The sequence below is a fragment of the Pteronotus mesoamericanus genome, unplaced genomic scaffold (genome assembly GCF_021234165.1).
Source record: "Pteronotus mesoamericanus isolate MK-2021 breed Mesoamerican mustached bat unplaced genomic scaffold, CSHL_Meso_final contig_134, whole genome shotgun sequence".
In the NCBI taxonomy this organism is placed as follows: domain Eukaryota; kingdom Metazoa; phylum Chordata; class Mammalia; order Chiroptera; family Mormoopidae; genus Pteronotus; species Pteronotus mesoamericanus.
Window position 1 is genome coordinate 1,436,853 of NW_026555061.1, and position 14,866 is coordinate 1,451,718.

Below are 14,866 nucleotides of genomic sequence, written 5' to 3' on the forward strand. Positions count from 1 at the left end.
GGAGCTTTCGCGTTCCGGGTTCCTCGGTGGGCGTGAGCCGGTGACCCGGGAGCGTCCGCCGCGGCTGCCGGGGAGCGGGACCATGGAGAAGCTGCGGCGGGTCCTGAGCGGCCAGGACGACGAGGAGCAGGGCCTGACCTCGCAGGTAGGGTCCCCGCGTCCGTCCCTGGGACCACGGCGGCGAGGGGCCGAGGGGCGGCCGGGGGCTGGGGTGGGGCTGGCTCTGCCTGCACTGTCGATGCGGGGGCTCCACCTGCTCCCGGGAGCAATTTGGGGTCGTCCCAGGTTTCCGCAGAGTCCGCGGATCCTCGCCGAGGGAACTGCCCCCCGGCGCTCCGCTGGGCTCTCGGACTGAGGGACCCCGTCTGCCCCGCGCTGCCTGCCGCAGCCTCCGCCTGGTTCCCGGCGCGCGGCGCGGGGCCGTGCGGCCCGGTGGGCGCCGCCCTCGCCCTGCGAGCTGCGGGGAGCGCGGGTCCCCAGGTACCGTGCCTCCCTTTGCCCCTCGAGATAAACGCGGTGCGGTGCGGGGTGGAGCGTGCCTTTTGGAAGAAGGGGGCAGGGGCCGGGGGTAAAGCCCCAAGTAATCGAGAAGTGAACTAAAACTGAAGTAAAGTTGCCTGTTGAGGTGCCGAGCCCTGATGATCGGTTACTTCCTCTTTTGAGAGCATTCGGAGGCGTGACTGAAACCGCTTGGTGAGCATTTTTGTCACTTGCACGCTGACAAATTCTTGCTGGCCTGTCACAGAACTGGCAGCCGTTTAAAATCGGACAGGGCGGTGTCGGGGTGGTTTATCTGCCTCCTTCCGTGTCCTCACTCCGCTGCTCCTCGCGCCCGTTCAGCGCCCCTCGTGGGCAGGGCCCCGGACGAGCCGGGGAGGGTCGGACTGGAGGACGCGCGCCTGCGCGCAGGGAGCTCTGAGCGGTTTGCACAGCGTGACGGTGATACCAGAACCGTGAACAGTCAGGTGACGAGTGTCGTCTGCAGGGCCTGGACGGGTCCGCCCGCTCCTCGTCCTTTGGCCGCCGCTTTGTGCCCGGGCTCGCGTGCTGGGCCTCTGCTCCGCAGCGCTAGCCGCAGCCGCACGAGGCTGCTTGTCTTAATACACTTGTCTTAATACAGTGAAATGCATCTTACAGTTCCCTCCTGGTTAGACCGGCCATGCCTCCCGGGCTCTGTAGGCACGCGTGTGGTGGCTGCTGCCAGGACAGGACGCGAGTGGGACCTTGTGTCGTGTTAAGTGCTGTGGGGCCCTCGTGCTCGGAGCCCCGGGGATGGGGAGGTGGTGGTGCCACTGTGGCGGAGGCCACGGTCTCCGGGGGAGAAGGGGACGCAGGCACCTCCCCCGCGTCCTCTGCTCCCTGGGGGACGGGGAGCCGGCTGGGGGAGACGTGCAGGCGGACGCGGGGGAGACGCGGGGGGAGCCCCTGGGCGACAGGGGGGCAGCGGTGGAGGGTGGGGTGATGGGGTGTCAGTGAGGGCGGGTGGGGAGGGGAGGTGGGGTCCTCATCCTCTTTGGGATGAAGGACGGGCCGCTGCGTTCGTTCCTGGAGGGCTCTAGCCCGGGAGGGGCGAGGGGTGGAGCCTGGCCGGGCAAGGAGGGCGCCCTGGCCCGAGCCACCAGGTGTGCCCGCGGCCCTGCCCGGGGCGACTCTGGGGAAGCCAGGACGTGGCGCCGGTGACCAGCGCCCGCTCCTGGAGCCTGAGCGGAGGGCCTGGGCCTGGGCCTGGGCCTGGGAGGAGGCTCTCCCTCCGACGTGCGTCCCGTATCTCCTTCCTGTCACTTCCCAGAAAGGCCTCCGGCAAGAGTGTCCCCTGTCCCCTCTGAGTGACGCCGCCGTCCCTCGCCCTCCACCCTTTCTCCCGCTGAGCTGCTCTTGACTGTGCCGCTGCTTCTGGTGCTCAGCACTCGGGCGTTGGCGTGTTCGAGGCCGGCGGCTTTGTCGTGTCCCCTGTCATGTTTCCCAGTGTCAGGAGCGCAGTGGAGTTGGGAGGCAAACCTGGGCCCTCAGGTGTGTGAGGAGCCAGTGGAAGCAACAAGCCAGAAACGGGAGGACTGACGCGGCCTGGAGTTTGGTCGGCGACAGTGACGGCAAGAGGCCGGCCCTGGAGGAGCGCCCACTCCCCTGCTTCCGTTTCTCCCACGCAGCGGGCCCTGGTCAGGGTCGAGGGAGGTCTGTGCAGACCTGGGGTCCCCCCACTGCTGAGGGAGGGAGCCCCGAGTGACACAGAGTCTCAGGCGGTGCTGGGAACCCCGAGGTCAGGGGAGGGAGGGGAGGACTGTGAGTGCACCTGCAGGAGGAGCGAGTGTCTTCCGGGAGGAGGCCACAGGGGAACAGGGGCTCCGCCTGCCCAGGGCCTCAGACGGAGAGGCCAGGAACGGGGCGTGGGGCTGGGATGCGGGCACGCGGTGGGCAGGCGGCCCGAGCCCCTTTTACCCGGGGGCCGGACCCCCCAGCCCTTGGAGCAGGCCCCGAGGCGCAGCCGGACGGAGGGGTGGATGCGCGTGGGGTGAGCGGGCCCCCAGCAGGGGCTGAGGTGCCATCGAGGAGGGGGTCTTCTGGTTTAGGGCGGGAGACGCTGAAGCATGCCTGCAGGGCAGCGGGGCCGGGCTTGGGAGAGTGGGGTTCGCTCTTGGGGCGGGGCGAGCCGGAGGGGCTCCTGTAAGTTCCCTGCGGGCGGCAGAGGGGTTGGGATCTCAGGCAGGGGGACCGCGGGCCTCAGCTCCTGGGCAGGGACCGGGACGGGAAGAGAGCGTCTTCCTGAGGGCCTTGCTGGTGTGGGGACAGCCCGCAGCCCCGCCGGGGGACCTGTCTTCGTCGCGGGTCCGGGAGCTGTCAGTGAGCGCGGCGGCAGCCGGGCTGAGCTGGGGGCTGAGGCTGGGGGAGGGTCTGCGATGGGAGAGAGGAAGCTGCCCTTCAGGAACTGGGGGCGGGGGGGGGCTTGTGCGGCCCCTGTCCTTACGTGTGACCCCACTGGCGGGGGGGTGGGCGGAAAGGCAGCTTGAGTCCTGCTGGGGCTTTCGGATGGTGCAGCAGAAAGGCCATTTTGAATGTCTCAATGACACTGGGTGCCCTGTAACTTCTCCTGGGGCTGGGGGTTGGTGGGCTGGGTGAGGGCCCAGAGGCGGCAGGGCGGCCGAGGCCGGAGCGGCGCGCCCCGCGTGGGCGTGCGCGCTGGAGAGCAGTGGCTCGAAGTTTGGAGAGGGAGTAATTTGGGCACTAAGAGTGCCCAGGGTCGCCACCTGAAGTGGTGGTCAAAGGGGACAAGCTGTCCACGTCGATGTTGACATCAGCCAGGACTCTGGGATCTTGGGTAGGGACCCGCGATCAGAGGTGCTGAGCGGGAGAGAATGGCAGGGAGGGCAGCAGGCGACGGCCATGGGGCAGCGGGGTGGCCGTCCCGTGCGAGCCTTGGCGTGAGGGGAGGGCACCCAGCACGGAGCAGGGCGCCTCGGGGCGGCGAGGACCCCCTGCGAGGGCCTGCGCGTGCTCGCCGGTACCTGTGGTGCCGCGCTGTCCTTGTCAGAGGGGAAGCGCGGCAAAGGCGGGCCAGCGCCGTCATTAGCCGAAGGCCGCCCGCGCTCCCGGGGTTCGAGTGGCAGGAGCCGGGCGCAGGCCGGGCCTCCGCAGCTGCGCCCTCTGTGCTGGCAGTGCCGCCTCCAGGCTCCTCTGTCCTCGCAGGGGACCCTGCAGGGGGGCGGCCGTGTCCGCCGGGCCCCGGGTGCGTGTCCGCCCCAGGCATGCGGTGCTGCTGCTGCTCACTGCCCTGGGAAGGGCCCGGAGGACAGCAGCGCCTTCCGCTCCCGGGGTTTCTCTTTGCTTCCTCCTTTTTCCATGACAAAGCGGGCGGTGGCAGTGTCGTGTGTATTTTCTGGGGCTGCATTTAAGAAATCAGCACATTTGCTAGTTCTGATGGGGCCGTTGCTGATCCCGGCTGGCTGGGCAGGAAGGTGGCACCCAGAGGCACATGCGGCGGGGAAGGCGGGGGCCTCCGCGTCCCTGCTGGTCCCTCCCGGAGCAGGCCGTGCCTGTTGTCTCACCGCGAGGCTTTGTGTGATTTTCCCAGTTTGGAGCTGGGAAGCCTGTGCTTTGTTTCTGCATTGAGGCTTGAGACAAGTCATTTGTTTGTAGATTGATTTCCACATTCACGAATGGAAATAATTTGTCACGTGTTTTGTTGGCAACGACCGCCACCAGACGTTGCCTGCGAAGCTGGGCCTGGTCCTTGAGCTCAGCTAAGAAGGCATTGAGAGTCAAGAGCGCAGATACAAGCGGAGGTTTATTTAGACTCACAGAGGCAGGGGGGCCAGCCAGCCGGGCCACGGGGGCTCAGGAACCCGGGGCGGAGGCAGGAGGGCCCTCGGAGCTCGGGAGAGAGGAAGCAAAGGCGCTGGCCTCGAAGGAAGAGGGGGAAGGGGCGGGGGGCGGGCTGGGTCCTTTGTCTTAGGGGTTCTGTCTGTTTTTCACAGGTGGGGGTTTTAGGGGCAGTCTCGGGGAGAGTCTCAGTGCCTAGTTAGCAGCTTTTCAGGAGTGTCCTTCCAGCGTCTCTGCCGACGGTCGGTGCCCTAGCTGGGGGTCACCAGTCGGCGCAGCTGGTGCTGAGGTTGGCCTGGCATTTAGCCTGGTTTTGCTGCTTTCCTGGGCCTGGCGCCGAAGCACCACCGAGGCCCTGATGTCGTCAGAATCCTGCGCCCAGGACGCCGTCTGTGTGGCCAGCAGAGCTGAGGCACAGGATGTGGGCCAGGGCCCCGTGGCGCTGAGGGCCCGGTGCCCGAGGCAGCGGCCGGGCAGGGCTGCTGCGGGGCCAGGAGAGCCTGATCTCCGGCCTCCTTGTCCCGCCTCCAGGGGCCCACAGGCCCGCGGGGCGAGGGCCTGGGGAGGGAGGGCGGGGCGGGGCCGGCCCGTGCCTGGGGCGCGCTGGGAGGGAGGTCACCCTGGGGCCTTCCCGACAATACTCATTTTCCCAGTTTTGCTGGGCATCTGGGGCTTTCTGCCCATGACCTTCTGTCCCTGCCTGTCCTTCCCTCTGCTCACGTCTAAGGCCTGCGGTATCAGTTTCGTTTCAAAGGTCGGCCTGGGGAAGACGGATGAGGGAGGAACGCCTGCTCTGAGACAGGGTTGTGCGGAGGCGAGCACAGGCTGGCCGCTGCAGGCCGGCCATCGCACTCGCTCACAGCGGGGCGGCGTACCCTTGGGGGGAGGCACAGATGGGCGCTTTGTCCTCTCTTGTCCCGCCCTCCTCACGCCGCCTTGGACCGGCACCGGCCACTGAGAGATCACTCCCGGGGCGCGCCCGTTGCTCGGGGCGCAGGCAGTAGCTCCCGTGTGCCGTGCGGGTCTGGGGGCGTGTTTTGTCCCCGCAGTTAAAGCCGCCAGACGGTGGTGTTCCTTGTCCAAGGGAGCGGCGTTCAGGTGTGTCTGTTGGCATGCTCGTTCTTAGTGTAAAATGCGGTGGTCAGTTGTGCTGTAAACAGATGGCACTGCTGGAAATAAGAATGTCGGAATTAAACAAAAATGGTAAAAACACTTAAAGTCTGTTAAAGAGTGATGTATGTTACTTTGACAGTGTATTTATTTCTACCTACTTTTCATGCTACATAAGGATTCACAGATTGATCGACTCAGGTAAGGATGCAGCCAAAGATATTTTGAGCTTTTGCATATAAAACTCTGTTTTTATTTCATTATTCTTGAAAGCCCACGATAAGCATGCAGCCTTATTTGTAAGTGTGTGGCAGTGTAAGTCAGCAACGCACGTTCCGGGGCGGGAGTCCTTCCTGCGCGTCCCTCCTCCCCCTCGCCCTCGCCCTGACACTGTCGCCGCCCTGCGGGGAACCCGGGAGCCAGCGGTGCGCCCGGCCGCCTGAGCGCGTCTGCCGGCTGTGCGTGCCGGGCCGCGCTGCCCTGCGAACCGCACAGGGTGCCCCCCGGCCCCCGCGGGGCGGCTGGCCGCAGTGTCGGGCGGCATTTCCCGTCGTCTTGCCTCTTTTCTCCACGTTTTACTCATCCGTCACTTTATAATACGGCTCACATATCGTGTCTTTCCGTGCACGTGAGAGCGTCTGCACTGCCCCAGCAGGTAAGGGCTTTTAAACACAGTCCTGTGGCCCCGCCTGCGGACAGCAGCGGTGTTTCCTCAGGGCGCCTGGTACCCAGACCATGTTCCTGCCTCCTGCGCAGGCGGGGGCGTGGCGTCCTCAGAGGGCGCCACTGGGCGTGGGGAACACGGTGCACCGGTGTGGGGCCGGGGAGTCCGGCCCGGCCTCCCTATAAGGACGCGCGTCCCCCCTCCAGGTGCTGGACGGCGCCTCCCTGAGCTTCAACACCAGGCTGAAGTGGTTCGCCATCTGCTTCGTGAGCGGCATTTTCTTCTCCATCCTGGTGAGTCCCGCCTTTGTGCCGTGTGGCCATGTCTGGTGCCCTGGTCCCGGCCAGCGAGCAGCCCGCCCCATCGGGACCCAGGGAGCCGCCGGGACCGAGGGCGGGAGGTCAGTGCCAGGCAGTGCCGACGAGAGTGACGCTAGGTCGTTAGGACAGTGCTACTCCAGAGAAATGAAAAGAGCTGCGGAGCCGGGAATTGAGACGGGAACCACCTTTCTTAACTTGCCACTGAGAAAGAACGTTTAAGTCGAGTGCGATTTGCTCGCACGTATAAAGGAAGCTGTGTTATGGCTCCTTCATACACACTTAGGTGCAAGTAGACACAAGATTCACGTTCTCCAATAACCTTGAAAATTATCTTTTCAAAATGATGTAATTAGAGGTTGTATGCAGGGGTCTGGCACAGATAAGGCCTCCGCTTTATCCCAAAATCACAGGCATGTCGTTCTGTAACATAACAACATCACACTCAAGCACACATACGGCGTTTTAGGTGAAACGTTCAGATCACAAGTATAAATCGTTGTACCCATGTTACCGCGCTACCAACCAACGACCCTCAGGCCGGCCGGCCCCTGCAGGAGCGCGCTCCCCCGCAAAGCCCGCGCGGCCGCGCCGCCCGTCCCACCGGAAGCCGTCACGGGGCAGAGTGCGTCACACGCGTGTCTTCCCCCAGGGGACCGGGCTGCTGTGGCTTCCAGGGGGCATAAAGCTCTTCGCCGTGTTCTACACCTTTGGAAACATCGCTGCGCTGGCCAGGTACGTGCAGGCGGCCCCTCAAAACGGTCGATCTGCCGTCGCTACCAAACTGCCCCTCCTCGTCAGCGCTCTCCCAATAGGACGTGTTTCTGTAGCTCCGACACGTGGTGAGTTCAGCCCCCAAACCCCTGTTCGTCGGGTCCGCAGGCGTGGACCCCGCAGTGCGGCTTCGGGGTGGGGCAGCCAGCACGGGGCGCGCACTCCCTGCAAGGGCCCTCGGCCCAGCCTGGGCGGTGGGCACCGCCCTCCCCGTCCGACGGGGGGCGAGGGGCGGGCTTCCCACCAGCCAGGCCTCCGGAGCCCCGGCCCCGCTCTGTGGGGCCTGCGTCCCAAGGCGGGAGCCGGTCAGAGGGTGCGGTGGCCACGGGGCTGCGCGGGAGGTCAGGGCAGCGACGTGGACATGCAGGGGCCGGGCCTTGGGGCCCCTCTTTGAGGGCAGCGGGTGCATTTCTGGGTGCGATGGTGCTGTGGACTGGTCGCCAGGTGGGTGCGCGCAGACCCTGCGCACACCCAGCGTTCGGAGGCGGCCGCCTGTCTCCTGAGGCGTTCGCTGGATCGGAGACCGTGTCCGGTGAGCGTGCGTGAGCCAAGGCCGGCGGAGGCCGCGGGCTGTGCTCGGAGGAGGCAGCGGCGGTCGCACTGGCCCGTTGGGGGCGCTGCGGCGCTTCCGTCAGCTGGGAGCTGTGTGATGGTGCCGGGTCGCTCGAGAGGTGGCGCTGGTGTCAGCGGTAGGGAACCGCTGAGGGGCGAGGGGAGTGGCGGCCGTTGGGCAGACTGACGGGGCTTCTGCTCCGGGAAGCGCCCTGACCAGGCAGGGCCGCCGCCCGCCCTCAGCTCCGCATTTGTCCCCACAGCACGTGCTTCCTGATGGGGCCCATGAAGCAGCTGAAGAAAATGTTTGAAACCACACGGTGGCTGGCAACAGTTGTTATGATCGTAAGTAAATGGGGAATCTGAAACAGCTCTTCTGGGGTGTGTTTTGCATTTTTATGTTAGGAATAAATGCCCGTTTTCTGTAAGCACTTTGTCACGGTTCCTCGAGCTGCATGTGATAACAGCGGCCTTCGGGCTGTGGGCTAACGCCTTGCGTTACACATGGCACTTCCGTGACGGGCGGGGGTCCTCCCTTGCATTGCGTGTCTAACGCTACAGATCCGTGTGTGTATGGTGGCAGGCGGAGCTGGCTGGGGCTCACGGTCGAGCCCCCCGCGGGGGTGTTTAAGGGACCGCTGTGCGCCCTGTCTGGGGGTGGCGCTAGAAGAGGGTTGGCTTCAGTTTAAGCAGCCTGTTCCCGGCTCCGCCTCTCGCGCACGACCCGCGGGCAGACACGGCGCCCAGCAGGGCCTCCTACCAGAGCCGCCCGTGCCCTCTGTCCCTCGGCGGCTCAGCCCTGGCCGCCAGGCCGCGTCTCCCACACGCGGGCTTCCCGCTCTCGCTGAGCAGGGCTGTGGGGCACGGGGCCCCGCCGCCTGCAGCCAGCCAGCCTCTCGTCCCGGCGGGCTGCTTCGGCCTCCCTTGCAGAGTTCTTTTGCCTGAAAGCATGTGTTTGAATTGAAATGTTAGCCTCGCTAGTTTGTCCTTTTTAACTGTTTATTCGCTTTCTAAGCACAACTGATCTGGGTAGGTTTACCTTGGAAATGTTTCAACTGTAACGTGTGTCTTCTCTCTCCTCCGCAACTGAGGAAAAAACTTGTTAGCCTGATTTTTCACTTATGTCATTATTCAACTTCATGTTTATTGCCATTTACAGCTATTTCCAGTTATTTTGAATTTTCCATATTAGCCTGTATAGCAACATCTGTGTCAACTTTTAACTGTCCCCGTTACTGAGGGGCTGTCTGACACTTAGGCTGGGCAAGCTTAGGTTTCACGGAGCTGCCATGTGGCGGCGTTCCCATCAGCACGCCCCGACCCGCCTCGGTACCGCAGCCACGCCCTCCGCCTCCCGCGGCCCCGGGGCCGACGCAGGAACACACGCTCGTTCCCCAAGGAGGCTGCTCTCGTTCACGCGACAGCACTTTGGCGGTGACATGTCGTGCGGCGTCTCCGTGGCTGCGGACGGAGGGTTCTGCCTGAGGGCGAAGGACGGGAGGGTCGGCCCCGCCCGGGGCCAGCGCCAGGTGGGTGTGTGCGGATTCCCGCGGATTCGCCCGGCGTGGCCCTCTCGGGCTGGTAGGAGGCCGCAGCCCTCTTTCCAGAGCGAGGGGACGGGGCCACAGAACTGGCTGGCTGAGCCCGGGACGCCCGTAGATTTGAAATGACACCCTCGGCAGGCGCAGCGACTGGCCGTGCGGGGTGCGGGGCTGTCTGTGCGGGTGCCGAGCGCCGCCAGCACGGCCACTCACCGGCCTCTCTCCTCCTGCAGCTGTGCTTCGTGTTCACCCTGTGTGCGGCGCTCTGGGTGAGTACGCTGGCCGGGCCCGCGCCCCTGACTGTGCGTCAACTTCAGAGGCGCTCAGGGCCTGGCTTCTTCAAGCCCCCCCTGAACTGGCGTCCCTAGAGTTGCGTATGCGGACACCTCGTCGGGGGCCAGACTTGCTGTCGATGGCGTGTCTGACGCGGGCGGAGTGAGGTGTCCTCCCCCTGGGTCAGGCGGCGCCTGTGTCGCTCCCGGGCTGGGCTGGGCTGCGCTGTGCGGGGCTCCGACTGGGGTGCGGGGCAGCCGCTGGGGAGGCCCGGGGTGGGGGGCCGTCCCCAGAGCCAGCTCGTGGACAGGGCCAGAAGCCCCGCCCCCGCCAGCGGGCAAAACCGAGGGGAGCACTTGGGTCGGCCTGGCCCCGGGACCGGGCGACGGCTTCCCCGGCGCTGCTTCCTGGGCGGCGCCGCCCCGCCTGCTCCGCGAGCCGCCCGGCGGGCCGCGCGTTGTAGAGCGAGCGTGGTATGTCGTGTGGCAGGAGTGCTCTGTCCAGAAGCCTCTGATTTTCCTCTTCACGTGGAAAGTGTGAGGACTGAACTTCGGTTCTATGAGAATCGACTTCCACTCGTTCCCAGTGATAAGTTAAAGGAATGGTCTCAAGAATTTTTGCATATCCTTGTGGAAAATAGGTTTCTGATTTTGGAATGGGCTGGCAGCCTGTTTATCTGGAAGCAGTAGATTAAATAAAAAAGTGAAAATTTGAAACGGGCGAGGAATTCTAAAAATAGGTCCCTTAGAAAGTCTTAGAAACTGTTTGTTTTACATTATTCCATAAGATCACAATAAAATAGTTTCTTTCAAAAAATAAAAGGAGCAAGTGAAAATGAGTAAAATCTGTGCATTCTACATAGAACGTAGATTTAACAACTGAGGTTTCCATGTCGATTTTAGAAACGTTATCATCGACCGAAAGGCCCTGGCATGACAGAATTTTAACACGTTCAGCCGAGCCCAGCTAGTCAGTAACATTCACGTAATGCCGCCTGTTGGGCAGTATTTCACGTAGTGGGGACAGAATTTTAGGAAGGATTGTACTCTGTGGCTAGTTAAGTTTCCTATCTGCTAAATTTTAATGGAGTGGAGCGGCCACCTCGCCTTTTAAAGGGGAGAGTTAGACGCGGTTGTGCCAAGTGTTTGGAAACCCTGCCACTCACCCTTTCTGTCTCTCACTGCTGCCAGTGGCACAAGAAGGGGCTGGCCTTGCTGTTCTGCATATTGCAGTTCCTGTCGATGACCTGGTAAGTCCTGTGCGATGGCGCGGCGACGGGTACCTCGGCCTGAGCCTGTGGGCCCGGGCGAGCCGTCGGCACTCGTGGGGCGGCGGGTCCCGTGGGACGTAACCAGGACCCCGGGTGCCGGCGGGCGGGCGACGCCGTATGGGTCCGCAGAGCGAGGCCCCGAGTGCCCAGCTGGCGCCACGCGGGCTCCTGTCGTGGGGCAGCCCGCCCGCCCGCCCGCACCGTTCACGCGCCGTGGGCCCCGTGCGGTCCAGCTGCCCCAGCCGGCCCGCGCGTGCCCTCCGCACACGCTGCCCGGTCGCACCGGAGCCTGGCCCCGCACGGGAACACGTCCGTGTCCCCTCGTCCTCAGAGCTGAGCCTTGTGTCCCCTCCTGTAGTGAGAACCCTCCCTGCCAGGTTGACCCGGGCCGGGGCCGCTCCCGCCTTTGCACCGGGCCCACACCGCTCAGCAGGCAGGCCGGCGGGCGCTGCGCCGTGGGCCGCGAGGGGCCCTGCCCGGGGCGGGGGGGGGGGGCGCGTTCTGCTCTCCCAGGGCAGTGTGAGCAATTTTACCTCGGATCCCTTGGTTATTTTCTGTAACGTGATGTTTTTTATTTCGTCACCTGTGTTTAATAGATTTACCCTAAGGGAGAATGCACTTTATTCTCAGTTGTCTGATAGTTTCTATTTAAAACAAAAACGAAAACTTTAAAAGGGAAACCTTTTCCTTAGGACGGGCTCAGACTCGGGCATACGTCAGAGTCGCCTAGAGAGTTTGTTCCTGCTCGGGGCCCTCGCTCGGGGCGCGCGGGGCCCCGGGGCCGCTCCGGCGACAGGCTCCCCTGGTGCCGCGGCCGCCGGCCGGGGTCCCGCTGGGGGTGACTGCGCGACGTTGTGCTGCGTTGCTGCCTGCGGCGTCGGAGAAGCCTCACACCTGGACTTTCTCTTGCAGGTACAGCCTGTCGTACATCCCTTACGCAAGGTAAGCCTGTTCGGACCCCGCCTGGCTTCGCAAAAGCCCATCGGTGTCGGTCATTTGCACATTAAATGTGACTGAGGCTCTTTGTTGGCTGACTCTTCCCAAAAAGAAATCTTTAATTGAGGTGAATAGACAGACACTCTTTTGAACACAGGGAGCCGAGAGGGGTGGGACTCGCTGCTGCTTTAACACCCGACCCTTCGCGGCTTTACCTGGAGACCCTGGGCCCTTCCATGGTGGCACACAGGGTGTGGAGACACCAGCAAAACAAGCTCTTTTCTTTTTTTTAAGGAAGTTAGTGAAAAACTGAGGCACATGAACGCTTTCATGTTTTAAGCCAGTAGACACACATTTGTTTTGTGTGTCGAGAGGCAGCTGGTACTTAGGCTTCTTCAGAGAAACGCACTTCATTTAACCAAGGCGGGGAAAGCAAAACTACCTGTAACCTTACATTGGAGATTCAGAAAACTCCTAGGCGCCACTTCGCTTCTGTGCGGACGCTGGAAGCACAGGCCGTACGCGAGAAAGAGCGGAGGTGTGTGCCTCATCGGAACAGTGAGGGAAACGGGGGAGGAACGCTGTTTTTAATTGGATTTCAAATGGGTGACGCTGTTCGGTAAACACAAGGGGAAGCGGCCAGCAGGCCCAGTGCGGGGCGCCCGCCATGGCCCCGAGTGCGAGGGCAGGTCGCCCGGGCCGGTGTCACGCGCCCCTGCCGCAGGCGGGGCTCACGGCCACGGCCAGGAGGCCGCCCCCAGGCCCGGCGCCCTAATCGGAGAGCAGGTGCGGGGCCGCCCCGCCTCTCAGGACCCCGGGCGCCGCTTCCCGCCGCCCGCGCGTGCAGATGATAATACGTTGAAGTGAAGGAAAGTGTTGGTATCAGTAATACTTCAAACAAACTTTTCGGGAAGAGTATTTAAAGGCAAATGAATTTTATCACAGGAATTTTTTTGAATTTTTAGCATGCAGTTACAAACGTTTTGCTTTTTTAAATCCAGCCTGTTATTTCTTTAAAAAAAATTAGTTCTTCTGTTAGGTTGTTTTTGGTATTTAAGTGTATTTCTTCATAGTAAAATAAGAGTATGTGCTGGTAAAGATTTCATAAAATAAACATCATTTCTGAAATTAACAAGTTATTTCCAGCCCAGTCTTGGATTTCAGGTGACACCTGGCCGAGGCGCGCCCGCACGCGCCGGGGCTGGTCGCCGAGACCACGCGCTTGCGCACTGGCGCGCACCGGCGCGCCGGGCCGCTGCCTGCGGCAGGTCGTCCACGGTCTCTCCCCCCTCCCTCCCACCAGGGACGCCGTGGTTAAGTGCTGCTCTTCTCTAATCAGCTGAACGTCAGGACCTCGTCCACAGGCGCGTTTGAGGGTCGCCGCGGCCGCCGGGGACGTGTGGTTTTCCGGAGACGGGGTGCGCCCCCGCGCGCCGCCGGGCGGCGCAGGGCCGTGTGCTGCGCTGGCGAAACCCCGCGTGTGATTAAACTGCTCTTGTAACTTTGCACTCGGTGCGCGCCCCTCCCGCGCTCTCCGAACAGGGAGCCCTACCGGTGCCGGCTGTAAATGATCGTTAGCTGCGTTTTACTTTCTTCTAAACAGCATTTGAGATGTGAATATTTAAAGATAATCTGTGCTGCATGATCTATGTTCAACTTTTTTGGCTCTTTTAAAATGTCTAGATTTTTTAAATTTTTTAAAAACTTTAAATGTGAAAGTTTTTACTTTAAACTAAAAGTTGCTTATTATATGTAATAAAAATAATATATAAATCTTTACAATTTTGCAATAAACCCATCCTTGGAAAAATAACTTTTTCTGGATCAGATTTACCTTTTAAGGGGGTGGTGCTTTGGTTCAGTTGAACAAAATGTAGCCCAGGTGCTGCGCAGCTCTTCTGGAGGAGGAGGAGTAAACTCTGCCCTCACTTGGACGGTTAACAGGACTGCGCAGCCGGGAGGGCGTGGGGAAGTGCGTCGTTCCGGGCGCAGCCCAGCACAGCCCCAAGTGGGGCCGGGGGCGTCCGGGGGCGGGTCCTGTCTTGGGGCCCAGGGAGAGGACTGAGGCTGGGCAGGTGAGGGGACCAGCCGCCAGCATGCTGGCGGCTGGGGCTGGAGGCCACGAGAGTAGCGAGGCACTGGGCAGGAGCCAGGCTCCTGTGGGGAGCCTGTGTGGGGAGTCTTGGCAGAGGGGAAAGGGGCCCAGGGCACCCCCACCCCCAGACAGCGTGTGGGAGAGGATGCATCCAGAGGGAGCTGCGCAGGGGAGGGGGCGGCGCTGGCCCAGGGGAGGCGGGCGTGGGCGAGCACGAGGCGGGGCCTCTGCGCCCTCGCCGCTCCCGGGAGCCTGGGCTCTGCCTGCGCCCTTGTCTGGCAGCCGGACCAAAGCAGGGTCACTCTGGACACACAAATCGGGGCAGCCGGGACGAGCAGAGGGCAGGCGCCCAAAGCCTCGCTGCCCGAGGCCGCCACTGGGGTGGGGCGGGAGGCCACAAACACAAGACTCTTGGAGTCCTAAGGGTGTACCCGCCGGGGGATGCCTGGGCCAGAGCCGGCCCTGCAACTCCTCGGACAAGCTTGGTTCCTTCGTCTGCAAGGCGCCGCCGGGCGCCGTGCAGCGACACAGGTGAAGTGGGGTCCCACTTGGTTACAGTGACCAGCCGACCGGCTGGGCCCAGCTGCCCGACCCGGGGGAGGGGGGGTGCTGGGGGGGAGGCGAGGCCGGGCTGACAGCCGCGGGGGCGGAGCCCCTGCAGTGGGGGCCCACCTCAGGGAGCAGCTCGCATGCGGGGCTCTGCCCCCAGGAGGTGCCCTCGGACCCTTCCCCTCCCCACCAGGCGTCTGCTCCTGGCACAGCACCACCTGCTGCTGCGCGGCCCCCCGCCGGCCCAGAAAGGCGCAGCACTGTCGGTGCCTGTGATGGACGCCAGTGACCTGGGCTGCTCAGGCGCACCTGGGCAGCCGGAAGAGACAGGCTGCCCCTGCGGCCCTGGCGGGAGGGGGTGCCCGGTGACAGGGCAGCTAGAGCCACATCTGGGAGCTGCGTTCCCGAGTCCTGTGAGCACGTGCGGTAGTTCGGCAGTGCCGGCGGAGATGACAGCGCTAACCCGCCCTG

At 63.2% G+C, this 14,866-nt stretch overlaps 1 protein-coding gene across 1 annotated transcript; it reads left to right on the forward strand.

Annotated features, from left to right (window-relative positions):
- Positions 1 to 13,564, forward strand: SFT2D1 (SFT2 domain containing 1). Its single transcript, XM_054595077.1, has 8 exons — positions 1 to 145; positions 6,295 to 6,381; positions 7,058 to 7,140; positions 7,995 to 8,076; positions 9,506 to 9,541; positions 10,736 to 10,794; positions 11,728 to 11,757; positions 13,055 to 13,564. Exons 1-8 carry the CDS (start codon positions 83 to 85, stop codon positions 13,092 to 13,094), a joined length of 480 nt encoding a protein of 159 aa, XP_054451052.1. The 5' UTR covers positions 1 to 82; the 3' UTR covers positions 13,095 to 13,564.
- The last annotated feature ends 1,302 nt before the right edge of the window (positions 13,565 to 14,866 follow it).